General features: G+C 38.4%; 2 protein-coding genes across 2 annotated transcripts in view; both read right to left on the reverse strand.

Annotated features, from left to right (window-relative positions):
* Positions 1–27,821, reverse strand: part of LOC145767602 (vacuolar protein sorting-associated protein 33A-like) — a 212,535-nt gene that overhangs the window by 113,457 nt on the left and 71,257 nt on the right. The window contains exon 3 of the mRNA XM_082579455.1: positions 19,757–19,978. Coding sequence (XP_082435581.1) covers positions 19,757–19,978 — 222 coding nt within the window. The remainder of the gene's footprint in view (positions 1–19,756; positions 19,979–27,821) is intronic.
* On the reverse strand, positions 26,936–27,655 carry LOC145765960 (uncharacterized). The gene is made up of 2 exons (XM_082577616.1): positions 27,425–27,655; positions 26,936–27,121 (listed from the first exon to the last, which is right to left on the reverse strand). The coding sequence occupies exons 1-2, from the start codon at positions 27,653–27,655 to the stop codon at positions 26,936–26,938; spliced, it is 417 nt and encodes a 138-aa protein (XP_082433742.1).

Consider the following 27,821-nt stretch of genomic DNA (forward strand, 5'->3'; position numbering starts at 1 on the left):
GTTTTTTCAAAAGTCGGCGCCTATGATTACACGACTGTCATTAACGCACTGATTTATTTGCAAGCAAACTGCTCCAGTACACTTCAGGGTCGGTTAATTAAGCCATCAACCATTGCAGAGTTATTCTGTTGTAGAAAATCTTCTTCTACAAACACGACTACTGTGGTGTGATTTTGTGCAAAATCTACATGCAAAAAATATGTCCGGTTGAGATATTAAATGTCCGCTGAAAGGGCCAGTCTGGTAGGACATGCTTGACCGCCGGAAAAAAGTACAAATTTCGAGGCCTGCATAGGACGTAGCTTGAACGGACACACGTTAAGTAGTACGTAAGTCTCAGTCTAGTTAGTCGTCCCTCTTCTTGAAGTTGCAAATCTTAAAGGGGGCTGTCATGCCGACTAGACAGCCCCCCTAGTTGCGCCCCTGTTGGTACCGATCTACATGACAATTCATCGACATTGGGGGGTTTGATGCACCCTAACGTGCGTGGGAACTTTGCAAGTAAACAGGAGAAGGTTATCTGTTGAACTGAAAACCTGTGGAAATCGGGAAGTTTACTCCTACAAATGTTTTTGGGAAGAACAAGTAAAAAAAAATTGTTTTGCATTCTTACATTGTAAAAACAAAGAGCAAAGGTATGAGAAACGTCCTGCTTCTGTCAACAGTCCAGCCACTGCTAGGAGTCACAAAAGACATTAAAAAAAACGCCATTTAAAGCATTACGACTTTACGAAAGGTGGTACAGATGTGATGGACCAACAAATGGGAAACAACGCTGTAAAAACCACATCAAAGCGATGGACAATCCTGGCATTTTTATATATTTTAGATACTTCAAAAGTGGGAAAAACTAACCGGAAAAGGTGATCTTGATTGATTTGTTTTCTTTTAGATACTTGACGCATAAATGCATCAACTGTGTTTGTAATTAACAGTGGCAAAGATCCTCGAAAACAGAATTCTTTTGAGTTTGGCGTGGATTTAGCTATGAGCCTAATTAAGCCCCAGATACTACGGCGGTCACTCAATGGCTTGTAAATGGCCGTACGACACAATATCAACCTGGTTATGGGCATTACGTGAGGCATTCAAGCAGATAGTAGTGCCTCCAATGATACACTACTGAAACAATTTCCACTAAAGGCTGAGTTGCAAAAGCGATGTGGAATGTGTTGCATGGAAGCTGCAGGTCCAGGGCAGAAGCGAAAAAACAGCATGTCAAAAATAAAAACCTTGTGTGAAAACTGCGAAAAACCGTCATGTAATGGACATGCCATAAACGCGTGTATTGCATGCTGCTCCAAGCTGGCCGAATATCACCAGGATAGACAATAAATGTCATTTGCAACTCGATAATTGCATGATAACCATTATAATTGTGTAGATCAGACAGTGTTCTTTTGCAGATGCTTCACGTCTTGTGATGATTTTGCTGCAACAAATCTTTGAGGAAGAATTATAAAACACGTGTTTTGTTGAATCATTTACCATCATCATTTTTTACGTTTCAGATGCAACATAGTCAGAACTTATCCCAAAAAGATTTCTTTGAACTGTATTTATTTGTATAATAGTACCTAGCCAAATTGTTTCAACAATTTGTGTTGTTTAGACATCGTGAGGTCATAAAGAAGATTCTCAATCCTGTGGGGTACGATATCTAAAGGTTTAGAAAAGTTGAAAAAGTGTTGGAGCAATCGGATAGACTACAAATTAATTGTTTTCTTTTTGTTTTTTTATTGTAGCTCTATGTCAACTTTTAATTATCATAAAACCACTCCCACCTCTTCATGGACACCCTTGAAAAGCAGACATTGCGGAACCAAACAAACCTCACTCCTTACAGACGATACGTTGACAACACATTCTTGCTGACAGTCAACAATAAAGAAGCTTTAGCCATCCAAAATGCTCTCAACCAAGCGCACCCAACCATCAACTTTGAAATAGAACTACCAACAGCAGACAACACCATCACACTACTGGACTTCACCTTAAAAATCGACAAAGACGGCACAGTCCACCACGAGTTCTAGGCTACCAAAAAAAAGCAAAGGCAAAACTACTCCCACACTTCGACTTGGCCCTACCCACAAGCAGTAAGGACCATACTCTTAAACGAAATACAGAGAAGAAGGGATAGATGTTCTTCACCCAATAAAGCAGCATCACTGCACCACACCTGACTGAATTCGAAAAAACAATCAGGGAAAACGGATACCCCAAGGACTTTCTTAAGCAACCACCCAGACGACGACGACACCGACAAGGCAGACAACACCCACCTCAGACACCATACAACCCAATACATTTCGAATTTCCTTATAATATGAGCGACGACGCGGATAGTAAAATAAAGAAAATCTTTACAGACCTGGACTTGCCAGTCCGCCTATTTCGACGCTCACGAACCCTCCGAAACGCACTTAAAAAAACACAAAAATCCGAACCTTGCCGGCTGCAAAACTGCCAACTACGGAACGACGACATGTGTACCACCAAGAGCTGTGTCTACAAGATCACATGCAAAAAAATGCAGGAAAAGCTATATAGGCAGCACGATCCTCCCACTCCACTCCCGCATCAAAGAACACCTCAGCTCACATAAAAGTTCGGTCTTTGATATCAACAACAGTGCCACGCTAACTTTGAGTTTAAAATTATTGCCAAAAAAATGACGCGGTGCAATTACGTTTCAAAGAGGCCATATTCATCAGCAGGCAAAATCCAAAAATCAACAACCGTGCCGAAAGGGAAGAACTACGTCACCTAATCTACTAACAACTGATTCAACAAAATTTCACAGCAAAGCGCCTAACAGCACAGAAACTCAACAGCTGGCAGCCTCAAGCTAAACCAAAAAGCCACATGAAAGAACCCCTCACTGAATTTAACACCACTTGTCATAGCACATGACTAGGGAACTGTGTTCCGAAAGCTCGTGTAATTCGATATTGCCACAACTAACTAGCAGCATCAGGCTTAAACAGATCGTTAGAATCTACACTGTGAAGTAAGCAACGATCATGCTGCTAAAAGCGAAACTCAATCAATTGCATTTTATCATAAACTTTGAAACTACGGTAAAATCACATCTGTTGTTGAAACCCGGAATGGCCCGTTTCGGTGAGTCCGATTCGGTGAGTCCGATTCGGTGAGTCTGATTCGGTGAGTCTGATTCGGTGAGTCTGATTCGGTGAGTCCGATCCCTTAACGGGAGATTTTTTCAATTTTTTTTTTAAATTATCGGGTACCGTAGCCTAATTATCATTGCCGTTTTAGGGTTAGGGGTTAGAGGTTAGGAACTCACTGAATCGGACTCACCGAATAGTAGCAGACCCGTTGAAACCATATGGTAACTTCTTTGTTCTTGTTAGAAACTATTCCTAGAAAGAAAACTCTGTCATTTTTACATTGCTTTAACGTCTGAAGATGTTAAATCAATGTAGAGAAAGGACAGATTTTGCTGTCTGGGATAATCGCTGCTTTGCTTGTACTTATTGTTTGACTACCTCTTTCACGTAATAATTTCTGTCCAACCATATTTTCTTTTTGTTTTGTGTTTGTCGCTTACAACGACAGCACAAGTAAACTGTTTGATAGAAATCTATAATAAAAGAGGTACTCAAACCTAGCGTTATTTGTATGTTAGTGAGTATCCTACATGATTTGTCATTAACGTGCTACAATGAAAATGGAATGGCTTTTGGTTCTTTGTTAGACGATGTCGTGAAAATCAATAATTTAAAAATAAACAAGTTTACAAATTGAAAATTTCAGATACTTTCAATAGTATTACAAGCTACTCCTCTCACATCGAAATGTCTACATGCGATCGTAAGCCAAAACCACATAAACAAAAAATTCAATATTTTAGGTACAATTGCTGAGGGATGCTTGGTTCCATGAAAACTAAACATTTGATATCGAAAACGATATACACCATTGATATCAGGCGGATATAAATAGTCATTCTTGCATTGCACAACAATGCAAACCGTCATTGTTTAGGGAAAATTTCAGTCATTGTTTACATTGTAACATAATGTAAACAATGCCTGATTTTCCAACTAGTAAAATATCTATGGGTTTCTTGCATCAAATATTTCAGAAGTAAAGCCCGATGTAAGATTCGCCCCCAAAGCTATCTAACATAATACACTGGCACACACACTCCGCATTGCGTTGGAGCGAGCTAATTGTTTTGCAGCGCTTTGTGTAAAATTGGATTAGCACAGTAATTAAAAGGTGGCAAGATAAAGAAAAACAATTGTTTTTGGGTACCTTTGCAAATAATGAAATATCAAGTTTAGCATACAAAATGTCAGAATATTAATCTTTCAAACTTATAGACAAGTGATTTTTCTACACATCAGAACAAATTCTGCTCACAAAGAACCAGCAGATCACACGTAACAGCTGGTTGAATTTGGTCCAAAAACGGCCCCCCTTGAGCAGTTAACTTGCGAAAAAACGTTGAAAAGCAAAGGGTTAACATTAGAGATGTACCGATATATCGGTATCGGCATCGGTGATATCGGCCATTTTTTGAGTATCGGTATCGGCAAAATTTGGCCGATACTGTGGCCGATACTAAACGTGTAAAAAAGGGCGTTTTCTGCGGATTTTCTGAAGAAGCAAAGATATAGATTTTTTAAAGTAGTAACTAACGTCAATGTCGTCACATTGAAGTAGAAAAATAACAACCTGATCAAATTTTTGATACCTCACACTCCCATGACTTCATGGGCGCACCTTTTTGGCATTGTTTGCTTACAGTGATTCTTTCACTCAAACAAAACGTTTTGTTTCAGCAGTTTTGCGTTGTTCGATTCTTAAGTTGTGAAGGAGACTCAATTTCTCCAATGTTTATCATTTGTGTTTCTTTTTTGCTCTCAGCAGAGGATAAAACCAGGCCAAGACTACCCAATACCCAGGTGGCGGGAATGTGTAGTTTTGCATCGTTTTTGCATTGCTGGACGTTTGAGGGACCCGTGTGGCTTGGTTATTTTGGTGGGCTGGTTCTGTCAGTTTGTGATTTGGTTTCCGCCTTTCGTTGAGGTGGACTCACCAGGCTTGAACAATGTCGTGGCGGATTGGATGGGCTCGGGGTGGGGGCGATGGGACTGCGAATCCTCACTGAACTAATCAATAAGTGGTCTTGTTGCGCTTGGGATGGCGGCCTCATTGTGGGGGGAAGTGTCCTTCCCTGCTGTCGGCACGGGGCTGGGCGCTTACTGGTGCGGCGGGCTGTTGCGATTCGCTGGTCATAACGGTGTGGCTTCCACACTAGCCATTTAGACCATTCAATCAACTATATGTTTCTCGGCAGCCGTTTTGTAGCAAGAATTGACATCGACAAGAATTAAAATGGCTAGTGTGGAAGCTGCACCGTTGTGGTTGGCGGGTCGCGGCAGCTCGCTGTGCTGGTGAGTGCTCAGCCTTGTGCTGGTGGCCGGGGGGGACGCTCCTTTCTTTGCAATGAGGTTGTCATCTTGGGCGCAACGGGACCATTTTGATTGGTTTTTTGAGGATTTGTGGCCCCATTGCTTTCTTTTTGGGCCTACTTATTCTGCTGTGACATTGTTTGGGCTTGGTGATTTTGTTGCGGCTAAGAGGAGCTGGCTTGCTGGGGGCAGCCGAGTTGCACAGGTTTTTTGAGCGTTTGGCGGGGTGGGAGCGATGCAGAATTGTGCATTTTTGCTACCTGGGTAGTCTTGGCCTGGCAAAAGCTTTTTAACCAAACGCCCTTAGGTTGCACATTACTTGTCGAGTAGTTTTTGTACGACTACACAAATCACTTGGTTTACATTTTACATCTTATTATCAATTATGATAGCCTTATTTGGAGAGTTTGCGCAAACATTTTATTAATTTTTCAGAAACCCCAATTATGATGTAATGTTTCTTCCCTTATACCCCACTCCTCAATTACGGTGGCCTTTCATTACTAAAACCTACTATTATGACACAACAATGTGGTTGAGATTGGATTCTTGAATCTTTAATAAATTATGCCAATCCAAAGTTTTTTTTAATAGTTTTATGCAAATAAGGTAAAACTTAGCATTTGATATATTTCCTTGCAAATACCAAAATTGCTTCTTTTTGTAACACTAAAGTATCGGCCAAAATATCGGTATCAGTATCGGTATCGACCTAAAAAAGTGATATCGGTATCGGGATCGGTATCGACCAAAATATTGGTATCGGTACATCTCTAGTTAACATCAGTTACGCTCAGTTTAAGTGATATGTTTGTGGTGATTTTGGCGACTCTTGCTTTTTTGTGCTTGTGGAGTAGTAGAGCTGATGGTGAGCATTATGAGAAAATTTATTGGCCAACACGAGAAAAACTAACTCCAGAAATTTACGTTACTAGGAAGTCTCTTCTAACCAGGGAAAAACACTGCAATCACTTCATATCAACTGAGGTCTGGTAAAACAGTTTGTAAACGCTTTGGATTTTCAAAGACAAGTTTATCAAGAAATCAGCTCAATATTTCCCAGACTATCGGTTGGCAAAACGAAAGGAGGAATATTTGTGGGTCCCCAGATGAGCATAATGCTAAAGTGCTAAAGCTTGGAAGAAAGAATCAAACAGAAATGGGAGAGTGGCAAGTATCTTAAAGCGTAGATGATGGAGTTTTGATAAACAAAAAGGACCGAAATTACAAAGAATTGGTGGGAAAAACTGATCAAATGTTACCAAACCATGGGTTGTCTCATGTCTAAAAAACTATTTTTTATGTGCTCATCTGGATGTTTTTCAAGAAAACCTTGGTTACTTCAGTGAGGAGCATGGGAAAAGATTTCACCAAGATATTGAGCCAATGTAAAAAGGACATAAAGGCCACTGGGACAATGCAATGCTGGGAAACCACATTTGGTGTTTGGTAAAGCAAGCCAGGGGTGGTCATTAAAGAAAAGATTGCTCAAAAGTAAATTTTTGAATGACACTTACTGTTTGTAAAACTATCGATGGGTATCAGAAAAGTGACATTCTCCCGACAGAAATTTTACCTTCTTATTCCAGAGTTGATCGGTCTTTTCTGTTTTTTAAACTCTCTTTTCAAATGGAAATCTTTTTGGTTTATATACGTTACCATTATTTTTCAATTCCTCACTTATTTCATAATATAGTGCCTTTATATCAGTAATAGCTTATGGTGGGAGTTATGAAAGCGGAACAGTTACACAGTGATGTCATTGCAGAAATATGGATGTGGTGAGCTAAATTCTGTGAGAGTGACACTTGTTAACAGGAAGCCTCACCTAAATTCCGTGAGAGCATTATTTAGGCTTCGAATTTTCACGAAGTACATTTGCAAATTGCAATTCTCATCATAGGTTTCTGCCAAATGTTTTCATAATTTAAATTTGTTAGTTAGAAACATGGTACATGTTACATAGCCTAGCTCTTGTTATTTTTATCAGTCTTAGAATTTCATTGTCACACATCCCATTTTCCATTATTAAATGTCCAAGATAGGAAAAAGATACTTTCTGTATATTTTCATTGCCGGTTATAATTTGGAGTACTGGAATGTCTGGTAATTTTGAGATCATCGTTTAGTCTTTTTAGCGTTAATTTTCATATTACATGGGGAGGAAAGCCAAATTAACTTTTTGCAATTTTTTTGTTTCAGCGTGATGTCATTGTGTACAACATGCGTTTTGGCAAAAAAATCCAAATTTTGTTGCCCTTGTCTCGCTATGGCCGCTTTTGTTTGATCCCCGTTGGCGAGGCCCCGCACGCATCAAGCCATGATGCTGTGACGTCACAAGGTACATAACTCGTTTCCTATGAGATGCTGGTTTGTCCTTCAGGATAGCTACTATGTTGTCTCCACCTGCATCTGCGAAATTCCGTTTTAAAAACAAAAGTGACGAGATGTTACAAAATGAAACTTAACAATTTTTGCAAAGACGTTCACTTAATATTTTTTTTAACCCATTAACCGCTGACGTTGCGTTGCTGCAACGCTTACTTTGAACCTCTATAAACGCATTTTAAGAGCAACTTTCTATCTAAAAAACTGAATATTCTTGTCATTTGAACTCTAAATAAAGTGTTTAAAACCTTATTTTAAAAAAATAAAAAATTTTGTATACTTAAAATCATCGCTCTTTTACGACACTTTTCACGCATTTCGAGCGCATTTTGTTAGTCGTATTGAAATATGCATTAATTCAATAAAATAATTTCAAAAATTGGCTTAAAGTATAGTGCAGTGATGCTAGAACATATCAGTGTAAGCACATAAATGTGTGAAGAGCCAGAAATATTTTACAGGGATATCTAGAGAAGGAAATATGAAGGCTCGCAGCGATTGCCTTATTCTCATGACACTACCACGGCGGTAGTTTGTAGCGCATGAAACATGAGGTTCTTTTCAAAATTGCAGAAAGTTTTGTAGTGCAACTGGTACAGTCAGCTACCAAAGACAGTTAGTAAACGTTACAAAGAGCATGTTTAAAGAATACTTGTTTACAAAGACAGTTGAAAAGTTACCAGTAAGCTGTTTTTTTTTTTAAACAAAGCCTTTGCAGTAGGCTAGATGTAAAGCAAGTATATGGGTAGTTGAATTAACAAGCAACCATGAGCATGCTGTGAATATCCAGGCCTGATGCTAATAGCGCAATGCAAGTTATCATAACAAGATTTATTAAACTACTATCGGTGCCAATTGTCATTTTACAATAAACAAAAGCCCTTGTATTGTCAGACGTAATAAAAGCCTTCGTATCCCCTTCTTTAGATATCCCTGATATTTTAGTGCAAACTTTGCTGTACCATTTCTGCAACGTCAGCGTAAAACCGATACTTTATTATGCAGTGTAGTAGACCGAACCATTGTTTCGTAAAAAGATGCTGATTACGGGCGAAAACTTCTGTTTGTTTTCTAACATAGCATTTACGAAACAATAAAGTGACAATTGACCTGATTTGCAAATGATTTCTGAGAATTGCTAGCCAGTAACCACTAACCAGTTGTCCAACTATAAACAATACTTAGTTGTCTTACTGATGGCTTGACCGAAAATAAGCTGGATTTTGTTTTCTGTCTCACACCGTAACTGATTTTTAGAAGAGGCAGGCCCAGCTACTGCTATTTTTTCGGAACGCATTACGTTACACTAAATAATGTCTCGCCGGAAGTTTCCTACTGTAGAGGAGGTATTAGCCGCTTTTGAAGATATGGAATATTGTGAAGAGGAAATTGCTATGGTCATGGCACCACCAGATCCTGCTGTAGTTAGCGACGAAGAGGGTGTGGACGAAAACGATTTGACAGAAAGTGGAGCAGTGCTACCAGACGCTGCAGGAGAGATTGAAATTCATTGCAACCCAGTACAAAGTGATGATGGGCCAACGAACCCAGTTCCGAAGAAAAAACGCAGCTTATCGGAAGTAAAATGGAGTAGAAAAAAGGCTTCTTACTTATCTTATCTTCTCCAAAGAAGTTGACAAGCTGAAAGATTTGGAAAGGAAATTGCTGGGACTAGAGTTTTGACGACAAGTGACTGTGAAACTTTTTAACTTCAAACACTTTGCAATCTTTGCCACTGGCCGGCCAAGTGGTTTGCTCTTGAATATAGCCGACAAAGTAGTTCTACATCGCACCACTTTCTAAAAACTATTTCCTGCAATAAAAGACGTCATTGCAGACAGTGTCACAGCCAAATGCGTTTTCTTTGTGGGATGTGTGACGTTCCTCTTTATCAGCATTGCAATGAATTGTACCACAAAAACAGGCAATAATCCAAAGTAGATGTGTTCAAGGACATTGTGTTTTATTGAGTGCATTTTTTGTGTACTTTTATTACTGGTATATTTTTATGCAACATGATTTCTTTGTTTGCAATTGTGAATAGAAAACTATGTTTTCGCACTTGACTAAAATATGGTCTTAGATTTTTATATGTTTAGAGGAAAAAAAGAAAACAGTCAAAAAAGAGACGCAGAGGACAAAAAAGGAAAGGAGTCTTAACACTCAATTAGTCAAACAATTAGAAAAAAAATTATTGCTTAACCGCCGACGTTGCGTTTCTGCAACGCCTCAGATTTTGTATAAACAAACAAAAAAAATTCAATTTTTTTCACTAATTATCGAAACTGGAAGGGTGCTACTAACATATGAAAAAATGAAAAAAAATTAACTTCTAGAAGTAGGTGCGGCGTTTAATGGGTTAAGGTTACGTTAAAGAGCTGCTGAATGTCTTGCTTACAACCGATCTAGAGAATATGTCCACCAACCAAAGAAACTGGGAAGCTATTTCTGTTCCAGGGCATTTGTGTTCTGACTTTTTGCGGCCTGATGTTTCAGATGCTGCAATGTCAGGGTTTTCTCAGTTTTCTACCAAAAAAACAGTTGATTTTTTACACCGCTGTTCTGTGTTGCAGGCTTTGACCTTGTAACACCTAAAAATTTGCAAGAATTGTTAAGTTTCAGTTTACAAGCATTTATCTAACAATACTTGTAAAGTTTTACATATTTGCAAGGTTGTAACTAAGCTATCATTAAGTTTTTGCTTGAAAATGGCTGAATCTGATACAAGTTTTTCCTATGAATCCGAAGAAGATCATGGCAGCGATAACGACCACAGTGCAGTACATCTGTAACCTTACCTCTATGAACCAGAATACACCGAAAATGAACTTGCGAAGCTTGATCTTGCTGACAACACCGAAGCTCCTGTCAGTGATGATCGTTTGAGAAATACTGAGTGGTAAGTAACATTCAGTCAATTGAACTTTCTTATGCACTCACTTATACTCAACACTTATATGCGCAGAGGCCAATGTATGAAATTGCTCGTTTTATCAATGCTGATGAATTGATTTAGCAATTTCAAATTCGCAGGTGTTCATGTTCACTGTTCAGGTTGTGTTGCAATGAAGGAACAATCTGAAGCTGTCTGCTTCCACGAAATACAAACTGAGCACATGGAAGCTATGCTTGGAGACGTAGGCTATCTTGCATAGCACAGCATCCCAGATTTGAGGGAGTTTGTCTCAATCCGTGGGTGCTGGAGACCGCCTACATGGCTTATACGCAACATTACAATACTGCTACACAGCCCGCGACCCAACACAGTTCTTTATTACCACAAGTTACTGCTGATAAAACCTCTTACTATTTTTGAATGCAAACACGAGCGTAAAAAGTTTTATTTTTGCAAACGTTACAGACACATTGCCTATAGGCAATTTGTTTGATGGGTATGGGGATATCTTGGTCGATCCATCCGCGTTCCTCTACCATTATGTGTTGTCTTATTTTGAAATAAAAGTGGCTTTGTAACATCTCATCGCTTTTGTTTTTAAAGTGGAATTCCGCAGATGCAGGTGGAGACAACATAGTAACTATCTTGAAGGACAAACCAGCATCTCATAGGAAAGGAGCTATATCGCTCACCTAGACCCGAACTATGTTATGTCCAATTTTTACAAAAATCACTTTTTCAACTTTTCTTGGGTTTTGGACATAGCTCTATCTGATGGCATGCTCAGTCAGATTTCTCTTATGTCAATTATTTTAGCTTTTAGCCTATGTTAAGTCCAGCAGAAATTTCAAAATTTTCAAACAGAACTGTGCTATGTCCTTCCCTGAACTTAACGTAATGTCAACCTATTAACTGTGTCTGGACATAACATAGTATGTTGGACTTAAACTAGTTGCTACTTTTGACTGATTGAAAATGCTGGACATAATACATGTTGTGAAAAGTTGTTGTGATCTTCTGGTTGATGTATTGATGATAAATTCTCAGCACATTTTTGACATTGTGTCACTCAGGGATGACACAGGCTGTGTAAGGCTGGTTGCTATGGGTCATTTAAAACCAATCCTACCATAGTGACAATCACTGATTTTAGCCAAGTTGTTGACTTCAAAAAATTTGTGAATGATTCACCACAATACTCACATATCATTCGAGGCTCAACTTTTGATTCTGGGGTCCATGTCTTTTAGGCGCAGACAGTTAAGCGCCGGTCAAATAGGTGCGCACACTGTGGCATCAGGATATTTAGGTGCACAGCACTGTAGCGTCCACTCATTTAGGTGCTATTCCTAGTAAAGTCTGCAGATTGTATCAGCTCAGGTTTGGCAAAACCTAGTCGGAGTTTTGACGGAAAACTAAGTTATTCTTCACTCAAGCCTACCACCCGCTTGAATATAGCCTACGGTATATTTTTTACTAAAGCATTGCCAGATACAGCAGCTTCACTCACTAAAGCCATGACTAAACACAAATAAATGCACGCGCATTAACAAAACAACATATTTTTTTTTTCAATATAACATTTTGTGTGAAAAGCATTGCCCTACCTGCCAAGCTGATACAATCTGCAGACTTTACTAAGAATAGCATGTAAATGAACGGGTGCCACAGTGCTCCGCATCTAAATATCCTGACGCCAGTGTTGCCGCCTATTTGACCAACGGTCCAACGCCTAACTGTCTGCGCCTAAAAGACTTGCTCACTGATTCTGACGGTGAAAAAATACTGTGGACCAAGATTATGCAATTAAAGTTTTGCTAGGTAAATCCAGTCAAGCTATACTTCAAGTACAAATATTCAGAGTCATCTTTCAGTGAGATAGACTTCATAAAATCAAGTTGACAGAGCAGCAGACGACTTGCAACTGAATTTTCATTGCCGTTAGTTATGGAACTACCCAAATGTTACAAATCACAGCTGGCAGTAAAAAAGGACAAAAAAGCCGATTTGATGAAATTATGCAAAAAAACCTCATTCCTCCACACCACCACCACTTTCATGCAGACATTCCAGAAGTAGCTGAACAGTGAACACCAATGCTAGTTTTGCTTTTGTTTCAGCTGGACTCATCTTGACTACAGTACTCAAAAGAACTGTTGAAAATTCTGAGATACTAAGTATCAATTTTGCTGATATTTAGGTTGCAGAGTTATTATCTTTTCTCGTAATTTCATTATGTTGTTTGTTCGTTCTGTAGATACTGTTAGAAATTAGCATAAAGATTTTATTTAACCGAATTAGCGTTGGGCGATATATCGAATTTTCGATACGATACGATATTTTTTCAATATCGATATTTATTTCAATATCGTTCGATATTTTAACTATTACAACCCTAACTCGTAACTGCAAACCCCTACAAAAACGTTGCCAAGGCCAAACGGCAATTGCTGTGAACACTTATTACAAAAAAATTCTACCAAAACATGTAAAACGAGAAGCGAAAAATATACTCGAGTAGTCTATCACGATCGCACTGTTTGATTTGTTGTGATGCAATAATACCAAAAGTAGCGATAAAGCGAACAACGCGATTACGCACGCTGTTATGGCAATTCACGTTGAATAACTCACGGGGAGGAAAAGTAAGTTAATTTTGGGTTGATTCAACGTTCGAGTCAGCACAAATCGATTTAATTTTCCCGGACGGTTATATTGCGTAACACAATGCCCAATAAGAAATTTACGTTTGTTTTACATTAATTCGACATCTAGCGACGTTGAATTATCATAAAATAACGTGTCTATAATTTTTCCGGACGGTTATATTGCGTAACACAATGTCTAATAAGAAATTTGCCTTTGTTTTACTTTAATTCGACATCTAGCGACGTTGAATTATCATAAAATAACGTTAATTGTTCAACCAGGTACAGGTAACAAATTAATAGCTCCCTGCGAGAAGATTGCCTCGATTAAGGTATGCACTAACATAATTTCGGCACAATCGGGATACTGTGAGCAGCACAAAGTCTCAGTCTTCGAAATTACTGTCGGCAACAGGCAATTGCCGAGGTGATTGCCGACGCAGATGCATGAATGACGCATTAGCGTCAGCAATAAAAATGCCGAGGCCACACGAGCGCTTGTAAGGTTAGGGTTAAACACCCCTCCCAGTCGTTATGCCAGTATGCCACAGCCATAGATTTGATCCTTAGTCAACACTCTAATGGAGCTCTGCGAAAGAGACGTGTGGATAGGTGTCAAAGCACGAAAGCGGCAAAACGTGGACGCTTCATTGCGAACGGCGAAGTCAGTGTAGATTTACAGCTAATCAATCAGCCTCTTGATGTTTCTGATTCTAGTGATGACGCGACAACCTCATCCTCCGATACAGCATCTGATGATTCCGATTCTGACATCTAGTACTTTGTCAAACAGACTTTGTGCTGCTCGCAGTATCCCGATTGTGCCGAAATTATGTTAGTGTACTGCATACGTAAATCGAGGCAATCTTCTCGCAGGGAGCTATTAATTTGTTACCGGTACCTGGTTGAGCAATTAACATTATTATATGATAATTCAACATCGCTAGATGTCGAATTAATGTAAAATAAACGTAAATTTCTTATTGGGCATTGTGTTACGCAATATAACCGTCCGGGGAAATTAAATCGATTTGTGCTGACTCGAACGTTGAATCAACCCAAAATTAACTTACTCCCCCGTGAGTTATTTAACGTGAATTACCGTAACAGCGTGCGTAATCGCGTTGTTCGCTTTATCGCTACTTTTGGTATTAATTACATCACAACAAATCAAACAGTGCAGTCGGGATAGACTACTTGAGCATATTTTTCGCTTCTCGTTTTACATGTTTTGGTACAATTTTTTTTTGTAATAAACGATCACAGCAATTGCCGAGGCAATTTCAACTTTTGCCGTTTGTCCTCGGCAACGTTTTTGCGAAGTAAAAATATGCTAATTTCGAAGACTGGATGAAGAACTAGATGTCAGAATCGGAATCATCAGATGCTATATCGGAGGATGAGGTTGTCGCGTCATCACTGGAATCAGACACATCAAGCGGCTCATCGCTTGGCTATAAATCTACACTGTCTTCGCTGTTCGCAATGAAGCATCCACGTTTTGCCGCTTTCGTGCTTTGATACCCATCCACACGCCTCTTTCACAGAGCTCCATTAGGGTCTTGACTAAGGAGCAAATCTATGGCTGTGGCATAACGACTGGGAGGAATGTCTAACTCTAACCTTACAAGCGCTTGTGTGGCCTAGGCATTTTTATTGCTGACGCTAATGCGCCATTCATGCATCTACGTCGGCAATTGCCGACAGTAATTTCGAATCAATAAAAAATCAACCAGGTTTGGTAACTACAAAAATTTATTGGTAGAGCTTTCGCCGCCGTAAAGGCGGCTTCATCAGTACTCTTATTCAAATAGAATCAATTTGAATTCAAATAACTCTCATTGAATTCAAATTTACTCTTATTTAAATAGAATCAATTTGAATTCTATTTGAATAAGAGTACTGATGAAGCCGCCTTTACGGCGGCGAAAGCTCTACCAATAAATTTTTGTAGTTACCAAACCTGGTTGATTTTTTATTGATTATTATACGTTTGGTTGAATCCTCTCACATGGATCCTACAATTATTGATGATTAGCAATTCCCATAACACCGAGAAGCCAGAACTGAGGTTAAGAGTCTGTAGAAACCTTTTATTACTAATTTTGAAGACTGAGAAACTCTTTTCTTAATTAGAACAAAAATATCGAAAAGTATCGAAATATCGAGTATTTTTTCAAATATCGTATCGTTTTGTTTTTTTCAATATCGCCCAACACTACCTTGAATGCTAGTTTCATGAATGCATCACTGGTTTGTGACAATGATTAAGGTTGTCAGATCAACTAATTTAGTAAACACAGTATTGTTTAATAACTTACAGTGTTATGATTGGGATGTTTTTTAATGTCCAGATGTTAATTTAGTTGAGCTGTTGGAGATTATTTCAAAGTCTGATGAAAGTTGGTGATTAGGCAGCTAAATTTGATATTCAGAAATCTCAGTTATGGTTCTATCTAACAAACGTGATTGCGGCATTGAGCAATAAATCTTTCAGCTATTTACTAGCCAGGTTTTTTGTGGAGGCCATGAACCAAAAGTCCAAATAAGACCTGGCACATTTTATAGCACTATTGCAGAAGATGTGTAAGAGTATGGCAAAGAAACAATTGAACATAATATCACACAAGTGAAAAGATTGTGTAGTACCAAAACAGGAAATCATGGTTTTACACTGTAAAAAAGTTTACAACTGCTACCTGGATGCTTCCATCTCAATTTATAGCTCCATCTAAAATTGTTTCAATGTAAAAACAGTGGTTATAATACTTCATTCGATTTTATAAATATGCTATGTCCGTTATTTTATGAAATTGCCAGTTGGAATTTTCAAAACCAAACAATGTTAAGTCCGTCCGATACTTAAAAAAAACACTTATATTGCTCACCCTAGTGGTTAAAAAGTATCATAAATGATGCCCAACAACCAGATATTACTAGTCACACTGGTATAAAATATTGCATATATATCGGGAGATAATTTACAAAAACCCAATTCAAAATCTATTTTCCTGTTTTTCTCAAAACTTGAAAAATGGACATAACATAGTTCGGTTCTAGGTGAGCGATATACCTTGTCCTCGTGACGTCACAGCGTACAGCGTCACGGCGGGATGCGCGTGCGGCCTCGCCAACGAGGATCAAACAAAAGCGGCCTTAGCGAAACGAGGGCAACAAAATTTAGATTTTTTTTGCTAAAACGCATGTTGCACACAATGACATCACGCTGACACAAAAAACTCGCAAAAGTTAATTTGGGTTTCCCCACCCTTTAAATTCTTTACCAATTGAGTTAACATTGTCCAATATTTCTTGAAGATCTTCTTGTGATTCAGCCAACAGAACAGTATCATCAGCAAAGCGTAAATTTGTTATGTTAAAACCGCCAACTTTTACCTCTTTCATATCATCAATGCGTCGAAATTAAAAATTAATGGAGAAAGTACACAGCCTTGACGTACTCCACGCTTGATATCAATTCATTTAAACAAATCTTTTTCTACGTAAATAAATATTTTTGATTCCAGTACAAATTGACAATAAAACGTAAGTCTTTGCCATTCAATATTGGACAATGGACAAACAGTGAATCAGTTTCTCATGGTTAACTCTATCAAATGCTTTCTCATAATCAGTAAAACATGCATATTGGAACAACAACTTTTACTGCATTGTAACTCTCACAAATTGTTCTGAAGTGAAGGATTCCCCCTTGTCTTCCTTTACCAGTCATAAATCTACTTTGAGTCATGCTAACCTCATTCTCAATAGTTTTACGATTTCATAACAAATTACTCTGCGTCACAGAACCCTTAAAAAAAACATTAAAACACGATTACATACCGGTAATCCGTTATTAATTAGTAACGTATTTTTAAAAATGGCTTATTAAAAAAATCTAAAATTACGGTAACAATCAATAAATACAGCTTGTATGTTTGCCCTAAAAATCTGTTGCAGCCCCGTACTTCAACCACTGCTCAATTGTTTTGGTCCTGTGTTAATCCACGTAGAGCATAATGCCAAAGTTTCAAATAATTTCATAAATGTTTATTGTTCAACCCTCTGCTGGGGCAGTTTTTGGGACTCACTTTGTGAAAACAATCTAACTAAGAGGAGGCGGTTTCAATGCCACAGTACTTTTGGTGAGTTGAAAAGATGTCCTTGCTGTTTTGAACAATTAGTAAAAATGGGATGGAAAGAATAATTGATTAAGATGAGTAACTTGTGGCTTCTCGTGCCACATTCTGGGATTAACATGTGCATCAAAGCAAATGCCAAATGAAACTTGTCATCAAAGAGCCTCCACGCAAACATCACAGCTGCAGGGGGCAAAGGACAAGTTCAAACGCCCACCATCCTGCTGCTCAACATAGAAGGCTACATAACTAGCAAGATCAAAGTTGAAGAGCAGCTTGTCCATACCAACCGGCACAGGTGGGCACCCGCTACTTTTAAAGTAGCACGCTACCCGCTACCGCTACTTGGACCAAAATAGCGTGTGCTACCGCTACCAATTTACAAAAGTAGTGCGCTACCCGCAACTCGGACCAAAGTAGCGCGCGCTATCGCTACTTTTGTCTAAAATGACACTAAAAAATTAAAAGGAACATTATCGATTTCATACCTTGATCCTAGGATCGCAGCTCCATGCCGGAAAACAAGATTCTTAAAAGACCGAAACTGTGCAACCAAACCGATTATATAGGCTATATAATATAGCTGCTTAACAAAGCCAGTGTTGTTAAAAACGAGTATTTTTTTAACTTTAAATTAAAAAGTAGCGGGTAGCGGGAGTGCAATTGAAAAAAAGTAGCGCCTCTCTCGCTACCGCTACCCGCTACTTTGAAAAAAATAGCGCCATTACTGCAGCCGCTACTCCAACTAAAAAGTAGCGCCGCTACCGCTACTTTTACCAAAAAAGTAGTGCGCTACTGCCCACCTCTGCCAACCGGGCACTCATCCAAGCTAGTTTTATTTTGGTCAAGAACGATTTGTTAACAAAATGTTATAAAAAAAATTAGTCCATTTGGTTAAAATGGCAGAACAAAATCTGGTTATGCAATGTTCAAATAATAGTATACTTACAAACAAAAAAATCATGCTTAGGCCAAATGAAGACCCACTTATGAAGTATTACAACTTTGCAAAGCTGATGCTTTGGTATGTTTTTTTGAAATCATAAAAAGATAACTTTTTAAGATTGCTTGGAGACTCTAACCACCCCACTGGTCCAAATACTTACAAATTAGATTTTTTGCCAAATTTTGTATTAGTGCGATTAACAAAATAATTATTGTTTGATTGATATCTAGTGTTATGGTTGTGAATGAGTGAAAGTGAAGAACTTGTAAACAATGTACAGTAGGCAGAAGGGTATAGGTTCATGTAGACTCTGAATATGTGTTTTTTATTTCTGGTGTACATATGTCTTCCAGCTTTAAGATATTCATTTAAAAAAATAAAGGACTGGTAAGTATGGTTTGAACACATCGAATCTTCGTAAAAACTGGTCAGCTTTACGAGCCGACCAGTTTTTTTACTGTTTTTTTTTTTGCTGAGACTTTTCAGTCATTTGTCCGAAATGACTTGAAAAAATTCGGTCATTTTTTATTTATTTCGGTCATTTTTGGTCATATACACTCAATTGACTATAACAATGAAAACTATTAATACTACAAAAAGTGCTCAATGCTAAGCAAAAAAGCAAAGCAGAACGAATTAAATCAAATATAGTTATTACTATCTATAATAATTAATTATTAATTAACGAAAAATTTAAAATGAAAAACTTTAAAATGAAAAGTTGTTTTAGGACAGATAGAATTATGATTATTCTGCATCATTTGAGTGTAAGAACAGCTTTCTACCACAAGCGGTTCTCGAGTTACAGCATTTTCATGACATTTGACTCCCGCATGACCTTGATGGGGGAGCTGGAGGCTGGTTTTTGCCCCCAACTCCCCCAAAAAAATTTTGGGATGTTTTTGGATCATTTGCCAGGCATTAAGACCCCCCCATTCGTAATTTCCAAAAAAAAGGTTTTTTCAGCCTACCCTATTCAGTAGCTAACAGTGGATTTTTTCATAAAGAAAGTCCCAATATCTGTAATGGCAGGCGGAGTAAACATTAATGAAATTTTAGATTTATGCTGTACAATGTACAATTGTACAATGTACATGCAACACAAAACTAAAAAAATGGAAAGCATTATCTGAGATGGCCGGAGTGCAATGTTTGAACTTTCAGGATTGGCAGCAAGGCAATAGCAATATTGCTATTCACAGTAATTCTATTTGATTGATAATAACAAAATGTTTGCAATTGTTCTATATATTTTCTCTAAAGACAATGAAAAAATTGTCACAAAGTTGTACCTTTGTGCATGGACCTTGTCCATGCAGTATTGGAATAACACCATATTGCTTTTGTATTGTTGTGATAGCTTTTGCAACTAAATGCCATGAAGTTTCATCCCCATCAATTGTGACATCATAAAACGAGTTATGGCATTCCATTGAAAGAAGATCTGAATCCAGTGCGATGACGTCAAGTCGGTATTCCTCTATGTTAGTGAGAGCACCAAACACACCAAGCTCCTAAATTAATAAAAAAGGTTTCCAAAAGATTTTAGTTCAAGAAGCTTGAAATTAAAATATAACATACGGTACATGCAGTTGTAAAATACCCCTGAAATAAACTAGTCCAGGGTTTCCCAAACTTTTTTGGGCCACGGACCACTATTTGTGAATCTGTTTATTTGCGGACCCCCAACACAAAGGTAAAAATGAATAAAACCGAATTTAGTTTATTTAAAAACTGACAACAGCAGTGGAACGAATGGGATTGCTTCTTATTGCATATGTCATCAAATCTTAGAGTTATTTGTGAAAGGCAAACTCGTAAGTCAGGGTCCATGGAAAGTCTGGACCTGTATTTTGTCTTCATGTTGGTAAGAGCTGAAAATGCTGTGCCACACATGTAGGTCGTGGCAAAAGACAATAAAATTTTAGTTGCTATTTGCGATAGCAATGAGTATTCCTCCACAACACTCAACCAAAAAATTGCAATAGCTGTTTGATTGAAACTAAGCATTAAAGTTCGATCAGATGATAATTTGGCTAATTCTTTTTCTTCGCGTCCTGACAGATCAGTCTTTGTAACAACAAAAGGGTTTAAAATCCAGTCAAAATTCTCATATGTCTCTTTTGAAAAGTACTTCTTGAAATGTGCAGAAAGCAATTCCAAATGTTTTGCAACATCAGAGAAAATCAACTCTGCATTAATTAAGGGTTTGTTGGTATAATGTAGTCACACAGAACAGGAAACATATCCGCAACATTATCATTTATCCTTGTCATTATCATTTACGCACATTATCATACGGTACTGTACTGTACTATGTAGGCTATATGTGTGACTTTTTAATTTCTTGTCATATCGCCACGGACCACCTGTGCAGTCGTCGCGGACCACCAATGGTCCGCGGACCACAGTTTGGGATACCCTGAACTAGTCAATAACATGAAATGGTGATGCCAGTTGAACGTGCAAGTAATAGAAAGCAATCTCGTTGAATCATGCAAGCATCCACTAATCAAATCGAAGTTAGTGATTTCTTTTTATAATCAATAGCACTAGTTGCAACGATTACGGTTAATGTGGAAAGTAACCACTCAAACATGTTTGGCCAATCTTCAAAATGATGTGTGTTTAATTTTTTCTTGCCTTCTACGCACTGCAGTATATAACTTTGTAAATTTTATTTTGTATGTTATTCGCTCTGAAGATGCGCATTGTCATGTTGCACAAAATGTCTTCGAAGCACTAAATCAACCTGTTTGTTGTTGCTTTTACTTTCATCAGATAAACGTTGCAACTAGTGCTAGAAATGATGACTGTCCCGATGAACACCCAAGCTTTTCAGTATTCAGATCAATAACACTGTGCTGCGTTAATTTTAAGGTTGCCAAAGTGTTGACGGTTCCTAATGTGCTTTTCGATGCTAAATCCAAAATTGTTATACGTTTTCTTCCATAAAGTTTAGTTTTTTGGCAAATTGCATTTCAAATTTTGAAAGCTTCAGGGCCCTGCGATTGAAAATTGTGATGTCATAAAACGATTCAGCAGTTGAATCAAATTTTGATGGCATCACAACGAAAGTTCAATGACATCACAATGAAAAGAACATAATGAATACACCTGATGCTTAAAACGTTAATATTACTTAGAATTGTTTTTTACAGGCTGGTTGAGTGTTTAAATTAGATGATAGTTACAACATTTTATTAGTTTAGCTATATTGCGAGTTATGTGTACTAATACTCTACCATGTTCACAGTCGGGCTCAAAAGTTAAGACCACCTGTCAAAATTTTGGATTCTTACCGTACAATAATCTATGGAAATCATTTTAAATGTTATGTCATATTGGGTTTTATGCCATTACTGCAGTGTTATGTAACAGAGCCTTCTGTTTAAGCCATTATAAATGAGCTAATTTCTTTCAGAAATAAAAAAGTCAAATTCTTTTTCAAGATTTGTTGCTGAAAAAAATGGGCAAAAACAGGAGCTTATCAGCTTTGGAAAGGTCAAAAATTATTATATTAAAGGAAGAAGGGTAATCAGAAAGAAAAATATCGGAAAAACTAAAGTTCAGCAAGACAGCAGTCCATCAGGCAATAGTTAAATTTAAAAACTTTGCAAGTTTAGTGGACTTGAAAAAGGGTGGTAGACCCAGGGTTACCAGTCCAAGAGATGACCGTGTGATGAGGATGGTAGTGCGCTCACCCACGTGTTCCAGTAAAAAAATTAGACCGGCTTTGTTGCGTAAAGATACAAATGTAAGTACATCTACCATTAAACGCCGTCTTAGCAATGAATTTGGCTTCAAAGCCTATAAAGCAGCCAAAAAACCGAGGCTTACACCTTCCATGAAAGCTAAAAGATTTGCAACGGCCCACCTCGATTGGACAGCTGAAAAGTGGAGGAGAGTGTTATTTTCTGACGAATCAAGTGTGCAACAGTTTACCTCTAGCAAGCATCTAGTTAGAAGACCAGTTGGTTGTAGGTATGAATATTGTTACACCGTTCAAACAATAAAACACCCCCAAGAATCATGGTCTGGCGGGTCTGGCGGGTCTGGCGGGTCTGCTACTATTCGAAGAGTCCAATTCAGCTAGTTCGATTCGGCGAGTTCCCTATTTGGCAACTTTTTGAAATTTTTTTAAAAATTATTGGGTACCGTAGCCTAATTATCATTGCCGCTTTTAGATCGTTTCCGCTAAACATTCAAATAACCCCCTAACCTTTAACCTCCTAACCCTTAACCTCCTAACTCTTAACCTCCTAACCCTTAACTTCCTAACCCTTAACCTCCTAACCCTTAACCTCCTAACCCTTAACCTCCTAACCCTTAAGCCTTAACCTCCTAACCCTTAACCCCATAACCTTTAACCCCCTAACTCCAACCCTAACCTCTAACCCCAACCCCTAAAACAGCAATGATAATTAGGCTACGATACCCAATAATTTAAAAAAAAAATTCAAAAAATTGCCGAATAAGGAACTCGACAAAAAGGGCTCTCGCCGAATAGGGCACTCGCCAAATCAGACTAGCCGAATTGGACTCGCCGAATCGGACTCGCTGAAACGGGCCATTCCGTCATCTGGCTGTCTGCGAATGGTACTTCCTACAGCCAGGAACCACCATGGTCCATGAATAGTGCCAAATATCTAAATGTCCTCAAGGAAAAGTCAGATATCCACACGATGGTGCATGATTGCAATATTTTCATGCTAAATGGCGCTCCATGCCATAGGTCAAAGATAGTTAAAAACTATCTGCAGGATCAAAATGTTGTAATCCTGGATTGGCAAGGTGACAGTCCGGATTTGAAGCCTATTGAAAATTTGTGGCACTTACCAGTAATGAAGAACAAAGTGGCAGATCAACCTCCTACCAGCAATCACTAAAAACAGCAATAAAAGTAGTGTGGACTAAAAAATTTACCTCTGAATAGCCTACTGCCGTAATCTTGTGGAGAGTATGCCTCGCAGAATGGCTGCAGTGGTCAAAAATAAAGGAGATCATACAAAATATTGAATAAAATGAACTTGTTTGTGTTTTTTAAAAACGGGTGTTGTGTTTAGTGTTTGTTAATCATAAATAAATAAACAGGCAAATTATTGAGCGTGAATGAGTGAAAACAAATGAGTTATTGAGAGTCAAAATGCAGCTAGAGCGAAAAATCGTAAGTGGTCTTAAACTATTGAGCGCAACTGTATATACGACACGCTTGTATTACAATACTAAGTTTTCTTTTCACACTACATTGAGAAATGAGAATGTGTAAAAATGATCCGTACAGATTCTGTTATACATGCGGCAAGATCACCCTGTCAACCAAGTGCGCAGTCACCAAGCAAAATTTACACAGTTTGTAAAACGCGTATAGTCGTATACTAGGATGTTTCATTGTTTTACAACTTTTGAAATAAAAATTGCTTGAGGTCTAATCAGTAATCTGATCGGATTTCAGTCTCATACAACCAAAATATTTTCTCTATTGGACGACTTTTATAGGGTGCGCAGCCCCACAAAGTTTGAAAAATTAAAGCATGGGAAAATTTGCAGGAAGTATGCAATATTTCGGTAACGAAAGGAAGACCTGTAAGGTGCTAACTTGTGCAAAATGGCTAACTTTCTAGCTGTGCATAAGACCTTGGAGAGACAATCGCTTTTTGCACAATAACTAGCAACCAAGCCTATCTCGGCTAGTTTGGTCTCCACTAAGTTTGCCTTGAACTGACGTCGTATCACTAGATGGCATTGACGAGTTTGCCACTTCCAGGTAGTGTGTGAGAGAAGCAGAAAAAAGCATGGGAAAAAGGTTGGTTTGTTGGCTGTGGGCCTCAATTGCAAGGAAGTGAGTTTTTCAACCAGTACCGAACCGAATGTCTTAGTAATGGATTCTAACCAATGTTAATTCGACTGTGCAGTTGCACTTTAAGCAGCTGCTTCATTCAAGGAAGCCACGACATGTTGTTCTGTTCAATGTAACATTTTGTGTGAAAAGCATTGCCCACCTGCCGAGTTGATATAACCTGCAGACTTTTCTAGGAATAGCACCTAATTGACCAATTGACCGGGCACAACAGTGCTTCGCACCTAAATATCCTGATGCCACAGTGTGTGCCTATTTGACCGGCACCTAACTGTCAGCACCTAAAAAACGTGCTCCCGTCAATCTCAGTGACCGAGCTTGCATCAGGGATTCAAAGCCTCTACAGTCTACATGTACCGTATTGTAGTGATGCAAGCCGCGCCGCGTACGCTTTTGACTTTTTCGCCGCATGCCGCGCCACGTGGAAGGTTGAAATGACAACGCCGCGCCGCTTGCCGCGTAAACTTTCAAGAAATTAAACTTTCGTAAACGTAACCTTTCAAGAAATTAAACTTTCGTAAACATAAACTTTCAACTTTTCAAGAAAATCAGTTTTACTCTTCTGTGTGTAGTTCATATAGCCACTGACATTAAAATTGCATTATTTCTTACAAAAAGTGTTCAAAAGTCCTCATGCTGGATCCAGGAACATTCTATTTGTCTTAGTTTGTATTATGTCTTAGAACTTAGATGCATTGCTGATAAGAAAATATAATCTGGTTAGCCTAGCCAATTAGTGCACAACTGTACTTTTACTGGTAGGTTACCAGTTATATGCCATGGGTGCTTTTTGCCACAATTGACTTTCTAAAAATAACGAGTTAAAATATTTTTTAAAAATTTTGTAATTTGCGGTGTGCGGTGCAGTGCAGTGTCAAAGTTCCAGATAAATTGCGGTGTGCGGTGCGGTGATAGATGAGTCAGTTGCGGTGCGGTGTGCGGATAAAAATGTTGGGTTTGCTGCATCTCTACCGTATTGATCCGTGTATAAGTCGCAAAATTTTGCACCAGATCTTGCCCAAAAAGGTTGGGGTGCGACTTGTACACAAGGTTCTGAACTTCTGACAAACAAATGCTACAGATCGCGCGTTAGCGCTGCTATTAAGCGTTTGTATTTTGTGTGCGAGGATTGCGAGCATCGCATTAACATGCTCACTGCACAGCATGTATGTGAATTTTAACACGAACATCTCACATGTGCGTTTGCGGCACGCTTGATTGCAATGAGAAAAAGGCACGTCTCGGCAAGCAAACACGTGGCGACATGAAAGTACGGTATTTTTTTCATTTCAAAACAATTGTTTTTGCGAATTGATGCGGCATTTTTATTATTTTGTGTGAAAAGTATTGATTGTTGTTTTTCAATAAAATTTGCTAAAAAAATTTTTGTACCTATATTTGAGCCAAATTTGGGGTGCGACTTATACACAAATGCGACTTATAGACAGATAAATAATACGGTATGCGAAACTGCCAGGATTAAGTTCTACAAGAAGCTTTCCCAGTCCGAGAATAAAGATTCAATTAATCAAATCAATTAGAAAAAAGAGTGACAGTTGGCTAAAAATCCCCAAATATGAAAATTCTTTATTGACGCTATTTTGCACACAACAGGTGTTAAAGAAACTATTATTCCAATTCATTGACGTGTGTCGTGCTGGTATGGTATACAGACGAAATCGGTTAATAGTATACTGCTTAAACGTATCAATCGTTTATTTGAATCAAAACCTGAAATCCCAAACCAAATCCAATCTAATGTTAAGTAAAAACATCGGTTAAGCGTATACCGCTTAAAAGAATAAGTCGGATAAAAGTATCAGGATTTGCTTCTCGTTTGCATACTTCATTCATTTAATCGTATAATTGTACCCTTAAGCGAAAATAGAAGGTCTCTTTTTTTGATTCGTTTAATTGTCTGCAATGTTCAAAGGCGACATGAAACAAAGATGACAGACAGGCAAAAGGAAAAATCACACCTCCCAATATTAACGTGTGAAACAAACATTGAGACAACAACATTTTGGATAGGAAAAACGCTGTTAGAATTGTAATGATAAATCTAAACAACTTTTGAAAAATCATTTAGTTATCCGCTTTGTGAAGTCAACATGTCAAGCAAATCTGTAAAACGAAAAGATCTGTCTTTAGCTGAAAAAGTAATTGTAATCAAAGAGTTAGAGAAGAAAACTCCGCAAAGAGTTGTTGCAGCAAAATTTGATGTGTCACAGGCGCAAATTTCACGGATATGGAAGGCACGGGAAAAGCTCTTGAACAACCATCGTAACAACATCAATCCCTCGAGGAAACGTTGCAGAAACAGTTCACAAAAAGATGTGGAAGAGGTCTTGTTGCGTTGGTTCAAACAGGCCAAAACGAGAGGACTTTCAATCAATGGTCCAATGCTTCAACAAAAAGCAAAAGACTTGGCCCAGTCAATGGGCATCACTTTTGACCCATCAATGAGTTGGGTTCAGCGATGGCGAGAACGCCAGGGCATTGTTTTTAAAAGACAGCATGGCGAAAAACAAGATCACGACTATGTAGCAGCCGAACACTGGGTGTCAAAGGTATGGCCTGACATACACTCCAAGTATGCAGCTTGTGATATTTACAACTGTGACGAAACAGGCCTGTACTTCCGAGCGTTGCCCGAAGGAACAATGTGTTTTAAAACAGAAAAGCTATTTGGAACTAAAAAATCAAAGCAGCGTTTAACTGTCCTACTGACGGCGAATCTGGATGGTTCTGATAAAAGAAAGCCGTTAGTGATCGGAAAATCGGCAAAACCCAGATGCTTTAGGGGCATGAGTGTATTGCCAGTAAGCTACAAGGCTAACAAGAATGCATGGATGACGGCAACTATTTTTCAAGAATGGATAAACGAATTCGAAAAAAAGATGGAAAAAGAAGGAAGAAAAGTTTGTTTGCTGCTGGATAATTGTTCTGCACACAACATCGACAAAACTCACCTTAAGCAAGTAGAAGTTGTGTTTCTTCCAGCTAACACAACTTCTTCTGTCCAGCCTTTAGACCAAGGTATCATCAAGAATTTCAAACATCATTATCGACGGAGTATGTTGCAAAAACTTCTGGTCACCATCGATGCTGATGAAAACGCTACAGCCACCAACGTAGCACGTGCAATTAATGTTCTAGACGCTATAAATTTTATGTGCGCCGCATGGCAGGACGTCACTGCACAGACAATACAAAATTGTTTTTTCCGCGGATTAACTCCTGCTGGTTCGGATGAACCTTTTTTAGGATTTTTACCAGAAGAAGTCCCCCCAGCGTTGACACAAGAAGCGTATGCCGAGTTTGTTTGCATAGATGACAATTTATAAGTGACGGGAGTGCAAACAGATGAAGAACTGTGTTCCGAAGTAGTGCATGATCAAGCCGACGACATTGAAATTGTTGACGAGGAAACCGATGAACTACCCCCTCCGAACAATAAAGAAGTTTTAAATGCTTTTGATGTCATCCGTCGGCGA

This window comes from Aplidium turbinatum, chromosome 3 (assembly GCF_918807975.1).
Source record: "Aplidium turbinatum chromosome 3, kaAplTurb1.1, whole genome shotgun sequence".
NCBI lineage: Eukaryota > Metazoa > Chordata > Ascidiacea > Aplousobranchia > Polyclinidae > Aplidium > Aplidium turbinatum.

Coding starts and splice junctions, on each gene's coding strand:
- LOC145765960 (XM_082577616.1), bottom strand. CDS start 27,655: ATGCAAACAAACTCGGCATACGCTTCTTGTGTCAACGCTGGGGGGACT. Junction 27,122..27,424: donor CGTTTTCATCAGCATCGATG/GTGACCAGAAGT, acceptor ATGCCCCTAAAG/CATCTGGGTTTTGCCGATTT.